This window comes from Aplidium turbinatum, chromosome 16, assembly GCF_918807975.1.
Source record: "Aplidium turbinatum chromosome 16, kaAplTurb1.1, whole genome shotgun sequence".
NCBI lineage: Eukaryota > Metazoa > Chordata > Ascidiacea > Aplousobranchia > Polyclinidae > Aplidium > Aplidium turbinatum.
Genome location: NC_137487.1, coordinates 14902265 through 14926563, shown reverse-complemented (window position 1 = coordinate 14926563; position 24299 = coordinate 14902265). Strand labels below are relative to the sequence as shown.

Genomic DNA, 24299 nt, shown 5'->3' with positions numbered 1-24299 from the left:
TAGCTCTAAAAAAATAAATATAAGATTATGCGATTTTTATAGTCTCAACTTTCAGCTAGTTTGCTCCATTCAATTTGTCAGTGATATTGCTTGCTACCGTCCTTAACTAATTAGGCGCAGTGATAACTATTTTGTGCAGTGATGAACTGCTAAATGCGCAATAATAAAATAACTATTTTTTGGCCTAATAATAAACAACGCATAGGCCTACAAAACACAAAGCAGATTTTTTTCAAAAAACTTATCAGTGTAAAATAAATTTTGTTTTGAGTTGTCGGATCTATGTTGTGATAATGTCAGTCTGAGCTTTAAAGAGGTCATTTACGCAGTTAACAAGAATGTTCAAAGTGAGACCACTTACAGACAATCGCTAGCACCTTACGTCAAACTAGACGTTTTGAGGTGAGGCTATTTTGAGGCAGATAGAGCGATTTTAATCAAGCCAATCAAGCGCTTTGACTGGCTTCAAGAAAAGATGTAGTATTTTCATTTGTTTTACTTTTTCTTATCAAAATGCAATTTGATTGGAATCGCCTCTCCAAAATTTCACAAAAAAATTGGATTTTGCACAGTAGCCTAAGAAACTGTGATGCATAGCAAGTAAAACCAAGCGCGAGGTAACCGGAAAAGCCGCTTTTGCTTAAGTTTGCAATTTTATTTTTAATGCCACACAGTATATGGCATTAGCAACTGTTTTCTAAGAAAATTTGCAGTGATAAAAATTCCTTAGAATTAGTTATGCTACTGCCGGTTTCAGCCACTTCCCACCTAGGCCTATCATATTTTCATCGCCTAAAAATAGGACACGTTTCACCAGCAAGTAGAATTTTACGCTTGAAGAATCTTTTACATGTTTTTAGATCATTACAGTATAGGCCTACCCAGCAAAAGTTACCGAAAAAAAAAACAAGAAAACAGATTGACTGAACGTTTAACTTATTTTCTCTCATTTCTAGTGCTTCCTTAAGACAACAAATGATTTTATAATTTTAAAACTCAGTAAACAGTGAAAAAAAGACCTAATTTTTAAACAGTTTCAGTCAGCCGGCAATGATCGCAAAAATCTGCAAAATGTGACAAATCAGGCACGACCTCCAGGTCAAGCCTTAACTTTTTTCAACAAGGAATAGTCAGCCTTAACGAAATTGTTAAATTATTTGCAAGAAATATGATTAAAACAGTAGGCTGCACATAATCGTTAAGATGCTAAAAAACGGCGTGAACTAAAAAGCTTTTCCCTTTCCTTGCAAAGCTGTAGGCCTATCCATGCCACGATTTCTTTTGCTGTAGGTTAGGGGTTATACACATTGCACTTTTAGACATTCGTTTCGATTTGTTTCAAGTAACAAACGAACCAAACTGAGTTGGTAATCAACAATGTCTACAAACCTTGTTTCAATATAAAACGTATGAAGATAAAAGATAATTTTTTGTGAAAGTGTGAGCATGGCCTTTAAAATGTCGTTTAATATCTTACAGTGAACCAGGCAATGAACGTTCAACAACAGTTCCATAAATTGCGCCAATTTCGTGTAGAATTTATAGATCAGCATGTTACATTGGTATACAAAATGTTTAGAAAACAAATAGCCTACAAGCCGTCGCTGAAACGTCATCAAGCAATGTAATCCCATTGAAAATATAAGCATGAAAACCCAAACTGTCAAAAAAGAGGACATTTGAGCATTTTTTAGTGTCCTCGGAGGACAATTCATTTTTCTTGAAAAAAGAGGACAAATCCTTTTAAAAGAGGACGTATGGTAGCCCTAGCATAGACAGACCAGGCCTAACAGCACCGCTTGTTTCACACCCAGCGGCCTATATGCAAGGGAAGCTTTGGTCTCCTGTGCGGGTTGTTGAAAAAAAAAACATTTTGAATGTGACGAAACAGAAAGAGAATGCGAAACAAAGGGAAGGTTTATGAATATGTCGCTTGCTGAAGTCAACTCTTTCGCCGTTTAACGGTTTAGACATTCTTCCACCGACGAAAAGTATTCGATCTAACTTTAATTTTTAAGATAAGGCTTGATAAGCTATAGCGAAAACTTCGCACTAGTTTAATAGAAAGTAAGTTACTATACAGTATTAGCCTTTAAATTTCACGCGACCTCTGCGAAATGATGAAATGTCACCTTTTCATGAAAACTTTCTACCAACACGACTATGTATGTCAGTGTATCTGTAACGCAATGTATTTAACCTGTGTGCTGTGCAACTGACTAAATTGATTGAAGAGGCACGTCTTATTAACCACCGAATATGTTGTTGGATCAAGGAAGCTTATTAAAACCTTTGAAAGAAATCCAGCTTTCAGCTCTTTGTTATTTGATAGCCTACTTGTTTTATCAACATTTGCAATGTCTTGCGAATTACACGTCTGCGAATCACGCGTTTTTCTTATGGTAACATGGTTTGCTCTTAAACACAACTTGCCAAAGAAATCTTTTGAAAAGTTTGCTTGAAAAAGGTCACAGCACGGCACCATTTGCTCAAATACTTGTTTGCAATCCATGAAAAGGCTGTTGAAGTAGCAATTGGTAGATATACACCTGCAGTGAGCTTTGGAAACAATACTGAAACACACCTCATTGCGTTACCACGCATCAATGAAAATTGCTTTGAGAGTCAGCGTTTATATACCAGCAAACACATATTATTTATATACGAGAAGTAAAAAAACAACGTCGTCATTTATTCTCGCTTATTCGCCTTAAGTTTTTGTAAGCGGAACTAAGCATTTTTGTAAGCAAAACTAAGCATTTTTGTAAGCGGAACTAAGCATTTTTGTAAGCAAAACTAAGCATTTTTGTAAGCGGAACTAAGCGCGATTATCTTAAACTAGGGGTTTCCAACCTGTTTACGATCTGGTACCACTTGGACGCTCTGTACTGCCAAGTGTACCACTTCTTGCAGAACAGCTAATTTGATCGAATCATATTTTATTCAGAAGAATAATATTGGCGCACTAAAATAACACTAAAGCACCGCAATTAAATTTAATAAGATTTTGTTTTTGTTTGCAACACCTTTTGATGCAGTTACCTTTAATTCTCGTAGAGCTTGTATCGTTGAGTTTGAGCTAGTCAGAAGTACTGTGCAGATTTTGTTTTTTCCTGTTTATGCTGTAGATTCATTAAACCATTGTATTTTATTCAGATGTAGTTAAAACCAGATAAATAAAATATAAAGTGGTGAATCCAGGTTTCTGTAAAAAAAAACGGAAGCTACCCGCGTACTACCTGAAAAACCTTCGCGTATCACTAGTGGTACGCGTACCACAGGTTGGGAACCCAGGCCCGGATTTAGGGGAGGCAGAGGGGGGCAGGTGCCCCGGGCCCCCCGACTTTTGAAGGGCCCCCTACGTGGAAAAAATGTGATTTTGTGTTATTCTTTCTTCCTTTCAGCCTTTGAAGTTTCTGCAAAATGCTGTGCAGTGCTGGATTGATGTTACCGTAGACGCAGAGGTGGTTTTTGCAGGGGGGCCCCCGATCTAAAAGTGCCCCGGGCCCCTCATCAGCTAAATCCGGCCCTGTGGGAACCCCTGTCTTAAACAAACAAGAAGTTAAGCAAGAAAACAGTCGTCGTGTAGACGCACCTTTATACGTTGATTTAAGGTTATAAAACCACGATCCAGGGTTGTCCGTATTTTACCCTACGCAAAAAAACCCGGGTGGTTTTTTTTTAAAAACAACTAGGTGGGTTTTTTAAAAAATACCCGGGTGTTTTTTTTTTAAAAAACCCACTTAAAAAAAACCATAAAAAAAACCAGAGAATCAAATTTGTCCAGTTTTTATTAGAAAATCGAAAAAATGACAAAACACTACAAGGCTCTTAAAACAAACTTCAAGTTAGGACTTAAGGATGTGATAGTAAAGCAAATTTCCAATGATAAACTGAAAACGCAGTGGATATTCCTGTACACTTTGTACAGTAGGCCTACACAAAAATCAAAGTAGGCCTACACAGAAATTAATGGATGATGCAACATTCAAGCAACAACAGCCCAAGTGTATTATTTTATTGAGTTATGCCAGCATGTACTGACACTGTGAGTGAGAGCAGAGGCACTTCATTGGTAAAAAGTAGTTTTGACTGGAGGTGAAATAAGCATGAATCTACCTTTTTGCATCTTTTTTAAGTAAAACGCAACAGGCGGGTTGGTTTTTTTTTAAATAACCCGGGTTTTTCTCAACCCTGCCGCAAACACACATTCTCATGACGATGATTTAAATCTTGATGGCTAGTGTGGAGGTTACACACGGCCATGGTTACCGGAAACACAATGCTCGCTGTTATATAGTGAGTATAGTCAGGTAGTGCTGACGCCAGGAAGATCGCTCCTTCTCACGGTTCAAAGACCGTTGAATTGACATGTAATTTTATAATACATGTTTTTTCCTTCATTCGAGAAATGACGAAACAAAAATTTACGTAGTTTGTGGAGAAAACTGTGGAAAAGTTTTGACATTCCAACCGACTTACTTCACAACAACAACAAATGTTGTTAATTTTTTATACATAGGCTTCGTATCTAAAAGGATCTCCTAACACAGTATTTTAAAATAAATTAAACTCTTTTTATTACTTGGCTGCAAACACTAACAAAGTTGAGTGATCATTGCAACCAGGAATGTGAGGCTTGTGTGATGTCATAAACTGCATTCTCGAACTTCTAAAATCTAAAATGGAAAGTCGTCATATTGTCGAGAAGATTTTGGATTGGGTTCGAGAACTACTTTGAAGAAAATTCTGTCAGATAGCCTACAGATTGGCATTTTATTGGTTCTCAAAAAGGGTAAACTGCACCTATACACGCAATTAACTGATTGAAATTTATTAGGTAGGCTATGCCAAAATTAGACTCTTTCTAACGTGAATGTGCACAAACTCAATGAAAATTTGAAACATATCGTATTACTATTGTGGCGTGGTATACTATAGCAGTACCTTGTGGCGTAGACAGGAATTGTCATGGGGAAGCTTTAAGTGTCATGTTTTTGCATAAGAAGAGTATTTTGAATTGTAGGCTACAGTGATTGCTTTCACTCTAGTTGGCAACCTTCGGAAACAAAGGGTGAATATCATCACCATCATATCAGAAGCAAATGTACACAATTGTTGCTGTAGCGATTCGTTTGCGGTATCACAATTACCAGATTAAAAAAAAAATTTTCGACTTAACCTACTGTTGAGTCGCATGTCGTAAAACTATTTCATGGATAGACGTAGTCTTGCTCACTTTTTTTAAATATAGAATTAGATCAATATTACTGATCACTCAGGTGGATCAGTGGTAGGCTAATTGCAACATTTTTCTAGTAAGTTTATCGCTTGTAAATTGTCACAATAACCTAAGTTCTGTGGTCCTCGGGTTTGAACAATAATACCCCAATACACTGGTTCTTAATCTTAGATCATTTTTTTGGCTCCATTTTGGAAACGCACTATGTTGTTTCTAGTTGGCTTTGTTATTATTGTGACAACAAAAACGACCAATCGTTGTGTTTTCTTCAAATATAGAGTTGCCAAGTATAAACTCTGTGGCGCTCGAGAGTTTTTTTTTCTCTGAATGCAGTCCTGTCATCAATATTTGCATTATGCCTAAACCCAGGGCCGCAACCAGCAAATATTTTCGGGGGGGGGCATTTAATTTTTATCAAAGAACAAACATTAAAATGATGCATTGTGACATTTTTATGTTAATGTCCACGTCCATTGATAGAGTGTGTGGCACTACCATGCTACGGTTCAGTGGTCATAACTTATGTCAATCACGTTTTTGTTTAGTACAGCATTAAAGGAAACTAGCCTTTGTAACCTTTTCTCATTTAGCTATGACTACCCAAGGAAGAAAATTACGATATCAGTATGTGTTCAGTCGGTAATGTGTTCATTCAGTAATGTGTTCAGTCAGTAATGTGTTCAGTCGGTTACAAATAAAATACAACATCTGTAGGCTACGAACTACATTGGCACGACTGGAGTCATAAATTAATCAATAACATATGTTTACATCAGTGGTTCTCAAACTTTTTACAGTCTAAGCGCACTTACAATACTACAAATAATTCTGGGCACACTTTATATAAAAACCGTTTTACCGACCTGCGACCGACCGTACAAGTTTTACCGAATGTCTGCGACCGTGCCTGAAATTATCGTAATAATGATGTTAAACGGAAGGAGCAGATAAGAAAATTGATCTAATATGGTAACTATTCTTTTTGTTTTTCTTATTAGAATACTTTTTTAGGAATGCTGTTGGGCACACCTAGATAACCTCTGGGGCGCACCAGTGCGCCCGGGCACACCGTTTGAGAACCACTGGTTTACATCAACATAAACAAACAGATACATATGAATAAACTCAACACAGTAATTACAAATTACAATCCTAAAACATTTTGTTGGCTCAACAAGTTTTTATGTTTGTAGGCCCAAAGAAGTTGACTTTGCAAATGCAAAATGACATTTTAATTTAGAGCATAATGTCTAACTTTCTACTTGATTTGGCAAGTTCGTTTAACACCAATTCCGCGCTTGGAATTTGAGTACGATGGATTTGCATGAGAGCTAGTCCAGAAAGCCTGTCCTGCCCCATAGTGCTTCTAAGGTAACTTTTCAAGCGTCGTAGACAGCTAAATGTTCTTTCTGCAGAAGCAATTGTGACTGGAAGCAGGCCCGCAACCAGCAAATATTTTCGGGGGAGGCATTTAATTTTTATCAAAGAACAAACATTAAAATGATGCATTGTGACATTTTTATGTTAATGTCCACGCCCATTGATAGAGTGTGTGGCACTACCATGTTACGGTTCAGTGGTCATAACTTATGTCAATCACGTTTTTGTTTAGTACAGCATTAAAGGAAACTAGCCTTTGTAACCTTTTCTCATTTAGGTATGACTACCCAAGGAAGAAAATTATGATAATACAGTAGGCCTAATGTGTCGGAATGGCTCGTTTCGGTGAGTCCGATCCCTTAACGGGGGATTTTTTCAATTTTTTTTTTAAATTATCGGGTACCGTAGCCTAATTATCATTGCCGTTTTAGGGTTAGGGGTTAGTTAGAGGTTAGGAACTCACCGAATAGTAGCAGACCCCTAATGTGTTCAGTCGATTACAAATAAAATACAACATCTGTAGTTTACGAACTGCATTGGCACGACTGGAGTCATAAATTAATCAATAACATATATTTACATCAACTTTGCGATTACAAAAACGGTAACAACATGAGTAAACTCAACACAGTAATTAAAAATTACAATCCTGAAACATTTTGTTGGCTCAACAAGTTTTTATGTTTGTAGGCCCAAAGAAGTTGACTTTGCAAATGCAAAATGACATTTTAATTTAGAGCATAATGTTTAACTTTCTACTTGATTTGGCAAGTTCATTTAACACCAATTCCGCGCTTGGAATTTGAGTACGATGGATTTGCATGAGAGTTTATCGAACAAAATCGTTAGCATGGCTTCCAACCAGCGTAGCCTACTTTCGGTTTCGATAGTCTACAGCAGTAGTTCTCAAACTGTGCGTCGCGACGCCCTGGTGCGTCGTTTCAATTTTCCAAGGGCGTCGCAGAAGAGTTTCGTTTCGTAGCTGAATTCAGTTTATCTTATAAAGATGAGGTTTATCCTTTGATTAGCAGTTTCAGTTGTCATCAAAGTTGTTAACTTCATTAAAACACGCCCACTGAAGTCAAGAGTTTTCAAAAAACTTTGTGGAGAAATGAACGCTGCGCATCGGAGTTTGCTCTTTTAATTTTCATCCAGGTGGCTTTCGCTTAGAAAATTCTTTGAACGCTTCTACGAATTGGTGGATGAACTTCAGGCTTCTTTGCAGCAAGAAAATAATCCACTTGCAGATTGTTTAGCTCAGAACAATTTTTTATTGAAATTGGCTTACTTTACTTGTGTGATATCTTTGCCAAACTGAACATTTCTATGCAAGGGCCGAATAAAAATTACATTTCAGATAAAACTGCAGCATTCGTTAAAAAGCTGCTATTGTGGAAGGAAGATATAGCAAACCTGTCTGGAAGCTCTCGATACTTTACCTTTGTTTGTTTTATTATCTTTATCCTGCATTCAGGCCCGGATTTAGGGGGGGCAGAGGGGGCAGTTGCCCCGGGCCCCCCGACTTTTGAAGGGCCCCCCTATGTGGAAAAAATGTGATTTTGTGTTATTATTTTCTTTTTGGCCTTTAAAGTTTCTGCAAAATGCTGTGTAGTACTGGACTGATGCTACTGTAGACGTAGAGATGATTTTTCGCGCCGTAGGCGCAAAAAATTGTTTTGCACGGGGCCCCCCGATTCAAAAGTGCCCCGGGCCTCCCATCAGCTAAATCCGGCCCTGCCTGCATTGCGGGAAAGCGGACTTGAGCGCTATGCATCAGTGTACGCCTTCCGACGTACACCTGACCCACGCTGCAGCCGACTGCATTGTCTGTTTCCGGTTGTCTACTCTGCTTATGACTTAAATTTGGTACTACCCATTACTCGAAATCGATCACAGGGTAGAGGCAATTATCGTAAAGTTTCTTGCCCAGAGAAACAACAGCAAGTGCGGGTGGCTGGAGTCGAACATGCAGGCTCTCGACTGCGAGCCCAACGCGCTAACCACTCGGCCACTGCTGCTTTCTTGTCCAATTTGCTTGAAAAGAAAAGTATGACGCTGCCTTCAAATTTGTGAAGCATATTTAGGCAACATTTGTCCAAGCTCGAGTCGAAATTTGCAAAATACTTCCCGACAAATTTATCAAACTACGAATGGATTCGTGATCTTTTCGTCCAACCTACTGCACTGTCTTTTACTGCACAAGAAAAAGAAGCCTACATTGACCTTTCTTGTGACAATTCCCTGAAAAGGATATTTAATTCAGGAAATCCGGCAAATTTCTGGATTTCAATGAATGGCAATTATCCAGCTTTGGTGAAGAAAGCACTACGAATTATTATCCCATTTGTCACGTCATATTTATGTGAAGCAGGATTTTCTACCTTAGCGGTTATAAAAAGCAAATTTCGATCACCAATAAACACTGAAAGAAAAATGCGGGTGGCAATTTCAAAAATTCTCCCAAAATTTAATGAACTTTATAAAACAAACAAGCCCACACGTCACATTAAATAATATGCATTGCTTTTTGTTGTTGTATCAACAAACAAAACTTTAATAATAAGTTTCCTCATTAACTTTTATTTGCTGGTGCATCGCAAGTCCAGAAAACTTTTCCAGAGGCGTCGCAACAAAAAAAAGTTTGAGAACCACTGGTCTACAGTACACTCTACTCTCAGTATGGCTGTACGTGTATTCATAGTACATTTCATACTGCATAGAACGCTTAAAATATTTTCAAAAAATTTCGGGGGGGGGCAAATGTCCCCAATGCCCCCCCCCCTGGTTGCGGGCTTGACTGGAAGTGTAGCCAAAATTATCAAGAGTTTGTAAATGTTTGGATAAAACTCTTTTTGGGATTCTATTGCTGACACCGCATCAATCGCACTTGCTGGCCTTTCACTTTCAAGAATTCATTTAAAATCAGATTTACATATGCCTAAGCCCAACTGAGTAGCTTATTCACCACGCTATCGCAGCTGCTTTTGATCTCGAATTATTTAGTTGTTTTTAAACGCTTTTTATGGTGATGATGGATGCTGACATTATGTATACGCTAACGAAACAGATAATGAGGATGCCAGCCTAATTTATCGAACAAAATTGTTAGCATAACTTCCAACCAGCGTAGCCTACTTTCGGTTTCGATAGTCTACATCTACACTTTACAGTACGTGCACGGACATTTTGCCGAAAGGACATTTTGCCGAAACTCATTTTGCCGACAGGACTAATTACCGAATTCTATAATTTCGCCAATTTGTCTAATCGGCATTTAGTCCTTTCGGCAGTTAGTCTTTCGGCAAAATGAGTTTCGAAAAAATGTCTATTCGGCAAAATGTCTTTCGGCAAAATGTCCTTTCGGCAAAATGTCCTTTCGACAAAATGTCCTGGTACCCTACAGTATGGCTGTACGTGTACGACGTATAGTAGGGCCTACATTTCATACTGCATAAAACGCTTAAAAATTTTCAAAAAATTTCAGGGGGGGGCAAATGCCCCCAATGCCCCCTCCCTGGTTGCGGGCTTGCAGTAAACCGCATTCCTACTGTACTTCATCGACACGTAGATCTACCGTTGTGTTGCGTTATATGGTCGCGTGCAGAGTTTGCAATGCTTGTGACTGCGCCTTCCCAATCAAAACCAGAGTTCTTTTTAAGAAACTGAAACTATGAGTCCTCATGTTAGATGTTAAATGTAACATGTAAAATGCTAATGAAAAATGTAAATGTAACATGTAAAATGCTAATGTGAAATGCAGATGCAAATGTAGATGAAAGTGAAAACGAAGTTCTTCAATTCCGAAGTAAAGTTAAAGTTCTTTTCTTTGAATTAAGTTAGTAATGCAGAACGACAGTGTGCTGAACTAACTTTTGGTGGTTAAGTTATTAGTCGTTCGGTGCTTTCATTTTTTGGTGTGTTCGGATTCTGTTCTTCGGAAGTTAGAAGTCAAGTTAATAAACAACGCAGCTGTGAAGAACTCTACTTGTGATCAAGCGTTACTCAATGAAGTTCAGTCGATAAACAAGACAGTAGAGAAGACGACTTCGTGTCCCGGTCATTCCTCGCCAGTTATGCCCAGGAATGTCGCCGTCTTGCTGACGGCTGTATAGTGTATATGAGCGTGCATGTTGACTACAGCGTCCGCTACAACTCTATCCAAAATAATATAGGCCTAGGCCTAAGCTGTAAAATGAATTCAATCAATTGAACGCCTGAGAGGGAGGGAGAGGGGGAGAAAGAGAGACCTTTTATTTGTCTGTTGCGAGAATAATACGGTAAAATTTTACACAATACGCATGAAATAACACCATAGCCATCTAGATACCACAACAGACAGCTGACAGGAAGCAGCGAAAGAATATGTCAGTCATCGAGTCTGATCAGTCTTATCAAAAGATAAGGAGTCCAAAATGTAGACTTAAAACTCATACTTACGTAGGCCTATACAGTGGCGTACGCAGGGGGGGGGGGCATTGGGCCATGCCCCCCCCCCCCCCCCCCCTTAAAAATATTTTACTAGTTAACGACGTAGATTAAGGCATTTAATATGTTTTGCATTGCTCTGTCAAAGAAATTACTGTAACAATGTTGTTTTATAGACTAAGCCAATACGAAATACATGGCCCAATCCACCTACCCCACCCCAGGTATGCCAATGTAGCATAGTGTTCTGTAAGCCTATTATAGTGATTAGTGAGAGAGAAATGGATAAAGTCTAAACTAAAACCTTACTGGGATATCATGAAGACGTCTGGGATATCAATGGCCAGTGGCATAGCCAAAGGGGGGGGGGGGTGGGCCTTGGGGGTTACAACCCCACTTTGGCACGCGTTTGACGTCACGATATTGAGAATGATGCTTTCAGTTTCTTTATGCTTGGGAATGATGGTTTCAGTCTAAAAAAAACTTGACTAATTTTAAACAAAACTGCATTAAAGAGCGAGTTTTGCCAATACCAAACATTTAAACATCTCAGCCAGGAATTAACAACAAAAAAACATAGAGACTTAGCTTTATTTCCGAAAAATGCCGAAGAAAACATGATCTTATCCTTTTGCTATGCCACCTGACAGCACCATTTTACAGGAATATTCATACCCACATTTTTGTTGAAAATGCTCTCAGAATGCACCAAATTCAAAGTAATTTTTCAAAATTTTCTGGGGGAGGCCCCCCAGACCCCCCGCCGCTGGGTGTCGTCTTAAGCGAAAACGCCGTCGGGCTTCGCCCGACTTCAAAAATTCTTGGCTACGCTACTCTCAATGGCCCCCCCCTTGAGAAAATCCTGCGTATTTTTTTTTCTTTTCGCGCAACGCTCAGAGTTCAAGATGGATACCACTACATCTTGCAGGTTTACAAATTGTCCATATGGAATGGATTTGTTTCCTGTCTCATCATTAGTGCGTCCGCTCCGGGAGCCGTCCACACACCCAAACACTCAGCAGGCACACCATACTTACATGGAAGATACCTACCAGGGAGGCGAGGGACTCACTACGACCGAAGGGACCCACCGCGGTAGATGGTAATCTGTGGATGTAAATGTTTGGTTAGTGGCTGCCTCAAGCTGATCTGCCTGTCTCAACTTTCCTCTTGCTGATCTTGGAGCAGTCTAGGAGATGGCGGGTCAAGCTCAAGAACTAGCGCGTTTTGGTAGAAAGTTAATTTTAATTTTATTTGTAATTGTTTATGTGTGTGTATCTTCTTGTTGCCCGCTTGAAGAAGGGCACCTGCTTGTGGGAGACGGGCCACTGCAGTCTGACACCTCATTTGGCGGAGATGCCAGAGAGGAGCGGCCAGAGAGAGGGTAGCTTTCGCTGACCCCAGAGTCGTCTTGGAATGGGCCGCTGCAATCCTGTCATCCCAGAGCGAGTGGGACAATGGAGAGGGACGGTTAAAGATTTCCCGCTGCAATCACTCTTCCGGCATCAGGCCGTTGTAGATGAGTGAGAGGGACGGGTTAAAGGTGGGTTGTTACGCCCTTGGCTGTCTAAGCTTCTTGCGCACTGCGTACGCCACTGGGCGTACGCCACTGGGCCTATATATATATTTTTTTTTAATTTGAAACTAGCATAATTCTAAAATAGGGTGCCTGGTACTTTTGTGGTCACTTCGAAAAATTAGAGTAGCTTATTTGCGAAGTCCTTTTTATGTAAAATATTTGTTTTTATACAAGAAGTAGCTATTTGTACATTTGGTAACGCTGCTTCATTAATTACGTTAGTTGTTAGCCAATAATTTAGTTGCCTAATGCCTAGCGGCAGAATAAGTATAACGTTAATATGGCAAATACACATATTAGTTTTAGTGTGTTGTTTGTGTTTTTAAGCAGTTCTGTGGCTCAAGAAACTTCTTCAAAAGATATCAGTCAGGTGCAAATTCAATTTCAGAGTAGTAATATCGCAATTTCTCATCAGTATTGCGTTTGATAAGCAAAGTCTTTTGCGTAAGCACAATGAATTACGAGGAAAAGTGAAGCCTTTTTCTTCGAATATTACGTTTCTCACTTTGGACGATAAGCTAGCAGCAGGGGCACTAGTTTATTCAAGGAGATGTCCCACCATTATTGACAGCAATGTTTCTCACAGCGATTATATTTGGGTTGGACAAAATATTAACATAAGTGAAAATATTCCACTGGATGAAATGTTTCTATCTGATGTGGTACAAAGATGGTTTGATGAAACATTCACTTCGACTACAAATCAAGACAGTGTGCTAATGGCAAGGTGTGCATTCATTTAACCCAAGTGGCCTGGGCGACTACGCATTTGGTAGGATGTGGGATGACAACTTGCAAGGACATACAGATAGGCAATGTTGTGCATAAGATGGCCACAGTTGTCGTCTGCAATTATGTCCCTGGAGGGAATTTTCCTCCCTACCTATATACTCCAGGTGAACCATGCACCAAATGTAATTCTATTGATATTTGGAAAGACAAATTGTGCCATGATCCAACAAAAAGTGATGGATCTCATTCAAGAATGAACTGGCTTTTCTTGGCAATGTACTTTTTTACATATCAAGCTTGTTTCAATGCGTGTCTGTTATTAACATTGTTAAATTATATTAACAGTTGTTAATTCAAGTGTTACCACATTTGTTACTCTCATGACCTGGTGACAATCTAACAAAGGTTTGCAACGTTTAGCTCGAAGAAAGATACTTAAAATCCTATCGAGTAAAACCTACTCTGAGTAAAGAGCATCAATGTGCAACATAATTACAGAAAGCTATTTTGGTAAGGCGGGGTAACAGTGGCTCAATGTTATTTGGTTAGTATCCAAAAGTGGGAGTTCCTAGTCTTCTATAGATATCATTTTAAGACATGCTTCTCCGGTCCTTTTGTTATGATCGACTCGGACACTTTCTGGCTCACCCTTCTCCAATCTCCATCACTCTCACCCTTAGCAACCTCCTTCAACTTAAGCCAGCCAGGTGTTTTGGATTATCATATCAAGCCATTTGATTTTCAGACGGCCTGTTGCTCTCTTTCGCTGACTAAACCATAAAACTAAGCATGGCCTAATGAATTATGCAGAATTGCCATTTAAAATTCTTGCAAAAAGCATTAAAAATCTGCCAACATCCGTTCGGCTGCCAAAAACCATAGTAGCATAGCGATCTGAGGTCGCCATTTAGGGTAGTTAATAATACGGCGATGATAAAAAACGCAAAATGGTTCATTATTTTGTATTTAAGTTATACAGTAATTTTTTAAGGAAAAAACATTCGGCGCCTGCGTCACTGCCTTATAGCGTAGCTATCTATATGGGCTACAAGGGCCTTGCAAACTGAAGGCCAATATAATTTCGACTTTTTACTTCAAGCTAAACTCACTTTATATCCCTTTAAAATGATAGTTTTGAGAATCCAAATCGCCGAAGTATGATCACTCAATCTCAAATCACTGCAAAAGTCCTAATATTACGTTAAGAATATTAGGGACGACAATCAGGAGGTATCCATTCACTAGCAACATTTATTGAAAAACACTTATTGATTAAATCTGCCGTAAAAATAAACAACAAATATAGGAAGTGGAGTATTCCTTCACATTGTTTGGAGTTGTTAAAACAGCCGCGTCTGAAGTGATGTGTGTCTTAGACTTGTTCAGAAGCTCTGGCCTATTCTTCTCAAGAGCGCTATGTGATCTTTAAAACAGTGTGGTAATCCCGTATTATTTCGCATCAGTATCGCACCGTGTACTTAATATGTTTCTCGGCAGTCGAGCGTAGCAAGAATTGACAGCGATAAACGCCGTGCTTCGCCCATGAAGCTGGGCTCGTCAGTATCGCACCACTAGTTCATACGTTCGGTGTTGGCCTAAACCAGTGGCTCTCAACCGGGGGGGCCATGAAAGTTTCCGAGTTTGCAGCATGATTGATAAATTACAAAATTTAAAAATTGGTTGTGGTTTAATTATACCGATTACAGCAATTCTCAAACTGTACGTCGCAACGAAGTGGTGCGCCGTTTGAAATTCCAAAGAACATCGCACAAAGGTTTGGTTTCTTAACTAAAAATATAATTTGCGGTAGGCTACACTAAATGAATTACATTTTTTAATAAGGCTATGTTCAATTTCATTCTTTTGACACAGCAGATTGTTGATCAATGTTTAACTTGGAAATGCAAACGTTAGTCAGCAGTCTATCATCACTCACAGTTTTGCAATGACTGTGATTACAGTATAACAAGTTATAATATTGATTACAAATGAAAAAAGAGAGAAATTCTTTGTAGCGGTCGTAAAAGTTCTATTACTTTTTGATAAAATTTATAGAAAAACATTAAATCAGCATATGGATCACTGATTTTTGATCCTGTGTGCGAACATATTGCTCATAATATAATTTCGTCATTGTCATCAATCGTCATAAGTGCGTAGTGATTTCAGAAAATTGTTCTTATGAAACATTTAGTTTTGGTTGGTTTGGTTTTGAATCTTTATCCTCGGACTGACAAAGCCTTGATAGGTTATTCCTGGTAGTTTCGCATACTTGTAGAGGCTCTTTGACGCAGGGCCGGTTACCGAGATTGGCAGAGTGAAGTTTTCCGATTGTTGAAGTGTTGTTGCTAGGGAAATTATTCCATTCACTAGGTGCCGCTGAATGGAGAGCAGTCCTGAAATGCGTTGCTCAAGCGCACACCCCGAAAGTCGAACCAGCAGTGCCGGGCGCGTAACCACTGAGCTATCGGGGCGGACAATTAGTTCCATTAGGAGACGCGATACAGGCTACTAAAATTTCAGATAAAAGTTTTTTAAGGGTTCGCGACCGCTTCAAAGGTACCAAAAGGGGTTCGCCAAGACAAAAAAGTTGAGAATCATTGGCCTATAAGCTATATATCTGCAACTGCCATTCATCACCTCTTGTTTACGTTGTTTTAATCCAGTGTCTTAAAGAATGCAAATATGCAAACCGTATTGCATCTTCTTTCATTTCACACGTTTTTGATATAAAAACTGCCCATGATTTATTTCATACATAAGATAAGCGCCTTAAAAATACGAGATAACAACAATAAAAAGTCCATTCAGGTGAAAAAGACAATAGAAACTGTTTCGTCATGAAGCCTGCTCAAGTAGTTCAAATATCTCATTTTTAGGCTTTGGCAACCATCAATCAATCAATGGATTATTATTTGCAAGAAATAGGAACAATACATGTTTGAAACGTGCAAGCTAATAAGTGTTTTAATGCTGACAGGCAGACATCGAGACGACCACACGGTCTACTGGTCAATTGCCATCCTACCTAGGAATTTTAGATCATAGGGATGCGAAACTTTATCCGCTTTTGGCTTATCCGCAACACTAGAAGGGTTACGTTTTTTTCTAATTTACAAAATAGTTTCCTTTTTATGGGTTAAATAAGAAGAGTTAAGTTGGTTTTAAAGTAATTTAAGGTTTTTAGTTGAAAGCGAGCCTGCAGTAAAGCATAAAAAAAATGTCAAATTGGCAATTGACCCTTCTAATGTTGAAGGAACAACGGAGCTGCGCGTCCCGTAATGTACCGTCCCTAATCCTACCGTACGATGATAACTTTGCCATTTAAAATAGACTAAAAAAAAAAACTGTAACAGAAGCATCCTTGTAAATAAATTGTTGCATCTTTGAAGTGGGATGATGTTTTTTTTATCAGATTGTTTACAGACTCGAAATCTTAGTTCCAAGCCAGGATAGGAACAGTATAAATGCGATGGAGGGATACAGTCTGTGACATCCGCAGCAAAGTGCAATGAGGTTCTTGGATCGAATGCGGTGTCTGGATGTTACATTTAATTCGTGAGGAAATCTGAAATATGTTTCATTGGTGACATATTTCTTGAATACGGTGGGGCATTCCGTTGCATCTGAATAATTAAAAACGACAAATGATAAATTAAACTAAAAATTCGATGCTACACAGTTGGTGAAAATAAACCAACATTGTAAGTTTAATTGCGAACGTCTTTTACTAAAGTTTATAGGAAAGGCATTGGCTTAATTACCAACTCTTTAGTTAATCTGTAAAAATAGCTATCTTTATGGGTTGCTTTAAATTTGTACTGTAGCGTATTGTTATTGTTTGAATCCCGGTGTAACGGTCCAGGAGTTACTGCGGTCCAGGAGTTACTGCGGTCCAAAAGTTACCGTGCTGCTGCAGCGTGGCAGTCTAGAAGTGACGTCAGACCACAAATGACCAATGCTGCCCGGCGCTTCCGAAAGTGATGGAAAAACAAAAATTTAACAACAAAGTTTAATTGAGCAGTTGCTCTCAAGCTAATGCATACCTTTTCATTTAAGATTATTCAATACTTAAAATTGTTAATGTAATTTTTTGAGCAGTAGGAATTTCAATTATTTTCATTAAAAAAATAGTTAATTTTATTTGACAACCCTGGTAACTTTTGGACTGCGGTCACTCCTGGACAAGGAAGTAATGCTTAAAATTGTTTAATTTCAAGTTATAAAATTGTCAGATTCGTTTATGTATAACGTCGTTTTTGCGGTGCAACGTTAAGTATTTTCATTGAACCATTTAATCTTTAGGCCCAAGCTGTGAAATCGGGCCAAAAATGTGCGACTCCGACTCCTCGGTTTATAACTGGCCATTGGCCAACTCCAGCTTCAGTGTTACAAGATTTTTAAAGGATTGCCAGACTTTTTGTTAATTTTTGTTCTTTTTCTGGGCGACTTTAACAAAATCTGACAAGAACAAACACTTCTAATTCCTGCTCAAGATTTAGAGCGCAAAGTCGAAATCGTTTGCTCATCGTTTTATATATGAAGCCGGAGTCGCCCTTTTTAACGACCTACGACTCCGCACACACCAAAATCCCTCCGACTCCACGGCATTGACTACACAGCCTTGCTTTAAGCTGCTATTTTTTCTTTGTTGCTGTACTAGCAATGCTTTGGCTACAGTAGGCCTACAATCTACATGCTTTTGTTTTCAGATGTCAATGTCGCCAATGAATAAATTGAATGAAAGTCGCTAACCTAGCTATGAGTGTGTGAGTAGCCTATTGCCATATTGTTCAGTGGCACTTAGGCTATGAACAGATACCAGCAGTCTAGCAGTTTGTAAGCGTATAATCGTAATACAGTCAGTCAAACCAATACTTAGTGGATCAAAATAGGTGACAACTGTTACAGCATAAGGTACAGAAATAGTTTACCCATCTTTCAATTAGCCGAGCCACTGGGAATTGGAAAAGCTTTTAAGTTTTCAGCAGTTAAACCTTCCTTAATATTAAACTACAATATATTCAAAGCTGACAGCAAACTAGAGTCACATATTATTTACACTCCAACAATTGTAATTTCTCAGTTATTGTTTACAGATGCAACATTATTTCACGTAATCGCCCAACTTTATAATGTTCGTAGGCTTTATGTTTGTTAATGGAAAACAATTTTAATCGCAGCCTAAACCAGACAAAGCTTTAACTTGTAAAAAATGTGTTTGGTTAGTAGGCTACAGATGTAGTCTTATAGTGCGCCTAGGCAACTTACCAACTGTTCTTGGGACTATCAAACAGTCATATGCTGTGGTTTCATCCAACACTAGGATAAACGGAGTGTAGTTTTCATTTGCACTTACGTTAAAAGAATCTTTGAGGTCTGATGATGCAAAGTATCTGCATAAAAATCAACAATATAACTCTTTTGCATAAGAAATAGGCTATATACATTGACTGTCTAACAATACAGGCCATGCAGATTTATAATCACAACATGTGTCATGCTCATAAATGTGATTACAAAACTTACACGTAGTCTGAATCCGTAGTTGGTACTGATCTTCCGTTAGAATACCTGCGCCTGCTTGTGGCAAAATAGGTAAACGCTAACCCAGCTCCGATCGTTGAAGGCCGTCTGTAAAAATTAATTACGGTATATTTACTGTTGTATGCTTTGTTTACTGTGGCTCTACAGCCATTGACGTGTGTTAGCTACTGTAAGCTGCTTTTGTTAAATTTCTATCATGCTCATCATGCAACCGTTGACCACATGCTATTCTGACGCATCCCCACTGCTTTCTGCATGAAAAAATACAATCGTTACGCTAGGTATGTTATGCGACTGGACCTGAAATCGAACCAAGGGCTATCAGAAGAGAAAGCGTTGACCTCTTCATCATTGCGCAGATGCCCAAAAGCAACATACACTTCACACTTGCCAGGTAGGCTACGGATAATAACCCAGACAACAAAATTCGTCATTTTTACATTGATTCAACGTCTGCAGACGTTGAATCAATGTAAAAATGGCGGATTTTGCCGTCTGGGAACCTGACCAAGCTTGCCGAGATGAAAAGACCTAGCCAACATTTTGGTGTATCGAAAAGCATGTAGCCTATCTTTTTGATACGTTGGCGTGGCGCCATGGAACTAAGGAAACAAACTGACAATTCTAGGTAGCCTAAATCCAGATTTGAAATCAACAAAAAATAATAACTTACTTATAATAATCTAAAGGTGCGGCACGGCCTACTAGAACACAGTCAAATATATAGCTATTGAGAAAATTTCTATGAGTCTTAATTGTTGCAATCATAACCATGACAAACCTGCTATCTTCCCTTTTCCAGAAGTATGTAAAAAAATCAATATTTTCACCTGGACATATATTTGGCGTGTTCAACCGGATATTAGGTATGCTCGTTGAGCACAATGAACGCCATAACAATGTAGGTAAGTTGTAAGACTTTCCAACTGCACCCTGAAGACAGTTTAATCATTTTATATATCACTTTTGGTGCAACTGCATTTTCAAATCAAAGTTTTTTTTGTGGATTCTACAAGATGATGTTCATTTGATACACAAATTCAAATTTTTGTTTGTTTTGTTTTTCGCCAACTTTAAATGTGCAGGTAAAATATGGCTATTGGCGACAGATCGAACATTGCAAAAACCCAACGACTGCATGATGAAACAACCTCTAGAATGCAAAAGTCTACATATTTTACATTATTATTACGTATTTGAATTGTGTTCAACGTACTGTACATACCTATAATCTCTGGCTAAATGCGTCAAAAATGCGTCCAGATGCAAATATTACTCATTTTAGGAATTTTTCCAAATAGCAACATAATCGATCGTGTTCTAGTAGGCCGTGGGTGTGGGCATGCAATCCAACTAAATACGTTTTGCTTATTAGAGCCAACTGAAATAGCTTTCAATAAAAAATAGCTTCAAAACAAATCTGGATGTTTATTCTCGAAAAGGCTGTTTTACACTTTAATGCAAATAAATGTAAGAAAGGCATGGGTTTAGCTTCAATGGTTCTCAATCTATCGGCAATATTTCAATATAAAAGACTTGGCTTGTTGATTCAGCTATTGAAAGATTTGATTTACTGCTGTGTGTGCAATTCCTTTGAAATTATATTCGTCAGAAGAAAATTAAAAATTTCTCCTTTTGTTTCGAGGCAAAATGCCTTTTGTTGGTTCTGTTTCCTTTAGAAACAAGTTTCTTTGTCAAAAAGTAATTCAGTCAAACAGTTTCGTTTCGTTATACGTTCAAAACGAAACGTAAACTGCAGGCATCTCAGAACACAGGAAGCATTTAAATTCACATTTCAAAGCAATCATGCAAGATAATTTTTGTATGTTTCATCACTAAGTGAAAGAATATGCCTGGGCATTGCTCTTTTTCTCTCTATGTTAAAATGATTTGTCATCCAGGAAGTTTCATTTTCCATCACAAAGGCCACATATGGAAACATTTTAGCACCGTCTGCAGTGGGTCTTAATCGAATCGAAACAGTTCAATTTGTTTTGCTCTGACACAAAATTAATTAAACGCATTAGTTTCATTTCGTGTTGTTTTGAATTAAATTTTTTATCGAAAAGTTTTTTTTTCGTTGTATGGAAGGTACAGTGTACTGTAGTTATAAATAAAATATAAGATAACACGCTGTCCACTGAATGCAAAGTCTCCAGTTGAGTTTGAAAGCCAACATTTTAGATACTCACATTCTTGAGCCACCATATCGACCACCCCTTGATGCTCCTTTACTGGAACCGCGACTTCCTCCACGACTTCCACCACGACTTCCACCACGACTCCCACCTCCACCTCTTCCACCTCCGCCTCTACCTCCACCACCTTTTCCGAAAGTGAAGCTGCTGTGTAAGTACATCACCACCAACACGGTCAAGCAAAGCAGGAGCACTCGTTTGGTAACATTCATGTTTACGCAAAAAGTATTATAGTTCTAAAAAAATAAATATAAGATTATGCGATTTTTATAGTCTCAACTTTCAGCTAGTTTGCTCCATTCAATTTGTCAGTGATGTTGCTTCAATCAGGTCATTTACGCAGTGAACGAGAGTGGTCGCGGTGAAACCGCTTGTAGACAATCGCTCGCACCTTACGTCAAACTACCAGTGGCTGTTATTTTGAGGTGGATGGAGCGATTTTAACCGATCAAGCGCTTTGACTGGCTTAAACAAAATTAATATTTTTGATCTGTTTTACTCATCAAAATGCAGTTTGATTGGATCTCCACAATTTCACAAAACAAAAGGTTTTTGCACAGAAATTTTCCTAAGTGAAACTGTGATGCACAGCAAGCAAAATCAAGAGCGAGCTTAACCGGAAAAGCCGCTTTTGCTTAATTTTGCAATTTCATTTTTAATGCCATACAATAGGCCTACATGGCATTAGCAATCGTTTTCTAAAAAAATGTGCAGTGATAAAAATTCCTTAGAATTAGGTATGCTACCGTCAGTTTCAGCCACTTCCCACATAATGCATAGACAAACCAGGCCTAACAGCTCCGCTTGTTTCCCGCCCAGCGGCACATATGCAAGGAGCTTTGGGTTACTGTGCGGTTGTTGGAACGAAAACATTTTAAATGAGGCGAAATAGAGACTGCGAAACAAAGGGAAGCTTTTTGAATATGTCGCTTGTTGAAGTCAACGCTTTCGCCGTTTAACCAGTGGCTCTGGTTTAACGGTTTAGAGTTAGACATTCTTCCAGCGACGAAAAGTATTCGATCTAACTTTGATTTTTAAGATGAGCTATATCGAAAACTTCACAATAGTTTATTAGAAAGTAAGGTACTATTATACAGTATTAGCCTTTAAATTTCACATGGCCTTTGCAAAATAATGAAATTTCACCTTTTCATGAAAACTTTCTACCAACACCACTATGTGTGTCAGTATCACTGTAACGCAATGTATTTAACCTGTGTGCTGTACAACTGACTAAATTGATTTAGAGGCATGTCTTATAAACCACCAAATATGTTGTTAGATCAAGGAAGCTTATTAAAACCTTTCATGGCTGCAAGCTTTCTGTCAATCATTTATTTTGAAAACGTGCATTTCCAGGTGTGGAGGCTGATATCTGGCACGGTAGATTTAATGCAAAAGTATCGAAGCATTGACTGAAAAACAATACAGTATAACCACAGCCTTTAGACATCTAGTAGGTAATTAGTTTATGTCTCCCGCAGCATCATCTGTAGGGCTCATCATAGATTTGGGTTCTTAACATTTAAAAGAAGCTATGAGCTATATGTACAGTAATTCGTATTTCAAACGTTGGTATCTCATACAAAAATCTGGTATCTCAACATAATTAGCCTCGTTCGTTAGCAAATTAATTTAGAATTGATTTTGCCCTGACAATACCATCTTTAGCTAGCTGATATTGGTTTTATATACTGTACAGAACGGGATTGTTCACCAGGCATTATACTGTAAATTATAAAGGTTAATTTTTTTCGTTCAACCACTACAGTCACCGGAAGAACGTAATGTTCTATAAATAGTTGTCCTGTGTATGTTCATTTATTCTTAAATAGGTTTTCAAATTCATATTGTTAGCTAATTGTATTCCTGCTCAAGTCTTCCTTAGAAAATTCTTTGTCAAACTTGGAAAAAACGTTCTGATTTCGATGCTTAGCTTGCCAAGGTTGACCTAGTTACCACTGTCATATTTATTTTTTACATGATTTCACACAGTACTAAACCTTACAACCTCAATGTTTAAATCAAACCTAATTTCCACATCGTGACAAGAGTAGATACCGTAACTGAAGGTCGGTAGATTACAAGCTGAAAAGATAGGCTAACTTCATTTCTGAATTATTCATGCTAAAATTAGTCAGCATTCTCTCAAGAACACCTCAGGCTATTTTGCGTAAATTGAAGTGGGAAATTTCAGCTTCAACTGCCAATGGCAATTCACGAAACGGAGTAACCTGATATAGTGTTTGGTTTGCTTGGCATTGATGGATGTTTACTTTATGACGCGCATGATGACGTTCATGCAAGTCTATTGACTTTGTCCGTTTCACTGACGTTCGTCTGTGTTTTTACGTCATCGACGTTGTATCACTTTGTTGTCAGCTTGCGCTTTCTTTGAGTCAGTTAGTGCCCAAAGGGCTAAAATAATGAATAAAAACGTCAATAAAACATAAAGTTGTTCGGTCGTATTTGCTTGGAGCTTACTTCTGCCATAATCGGATAAGGCATAGCAAAAAAATGCATTATTACAAGTTACAACTTAGCCTGAGGTAGTTTCTGAAAGAAATCCAGCTTTCAGCTTTTCTGCTATTTGGTACTCGTTTCATCAACACTTGCAATGTCTTGCGAATTACACGTCTGAAAATCTTGTAACATGTTTGATTGTTTGGTTTGCTCTTAAAACACAGCTTGCCAAAGTAATCTTTTGAAAAGTGTGCTTGAAAAAGGTCACAGCACGGCAGTCGGCACCATTTACTCAAATACTTGTTTGTAACCCATGAAAAGACTGTCGCAATAATTGGTGGATAAGCGCCTGCAGTGAGCTTTGGAGACAATACTGAAACGCATTTCACCGCCCTACCACGCATCAATGAAAATGGTTTTGAGAGTCAGCGTTTATATACCAGCAAAAATATTATTTATTTACAAGTAAAAAACAACGTGCGTTGATTTAAGATTATACAACCATAAACACACATTCTTGTGACGATGATTCAACCATCGCTGGATCGTGAATTGACTTGTAATTTTACAAGTTTGTTTTTCTCTCGTTCGGGAAATGACGAAACGGAAATTTACGTAATTTGCGGAGAAAACTGTGGAAAAGTTTCGACATACCTGCCGACTTACTTCACAACAACAACAGCTCTAAAAAATTGTTATTTTTTTTTACATGCGTATCTAAAAGGTTCTCCTA

The 24299-nt window shown here is 38.4% G+C and overlaps 1 protein-coding gene across 1 annotated transcript; it reads right to left on the bottom strand.

Annotated features, from left to right (window-relative positions):
- Window positions 1–16003: 16003 nt before the first annotated feature.
- On the bottom strand, window positions 16004–21351 carry LOC145785425 (uncharacterized). The gene is made up of 4 exons (XM_082597082.1): window positions 21098–21351; window positions 18888–18992; window positions 18630–18754; window positions 16004–16984 (listed from the first exon to the last, which is right to left on the bottom strand). Exons 1-4 carry the CDS (start codon window positions 21313–21315, stop codon window positions 16779–16781), a joined length of 654 nt encoding a protein of 217 aa, XP_082453208.1. The 5' UTR covers window positions 21316–21351; the 3' UTR covers window positions 16004–16778.
- Window positions 21352–24299: the final 2948 nt, after the last annotated feature.

Coding starts and splice junctions, on each gene's coding strand:
- LOC145785425 (XM_082597082.1), bottom strand. CDS start 21,315: ATGAATGTTACCAAACGAGTGCTCCTGCTTTGCTTGACCGTGTTGGTG. Junction 18,755..18,887: donor ACTACGGATTCAGACTACGT/GTAAGTTTTGTA, acceptor ATTTTTATGCAG/ATACTTTGCATCATCAGACC. Junction 16,985..18,629: donor GATAGTCCCAAGAACAGTTG/GTAAGTTGCCTA, acceptor TTAATTATTCAG/ATGCAACGGAATGCCCCACC.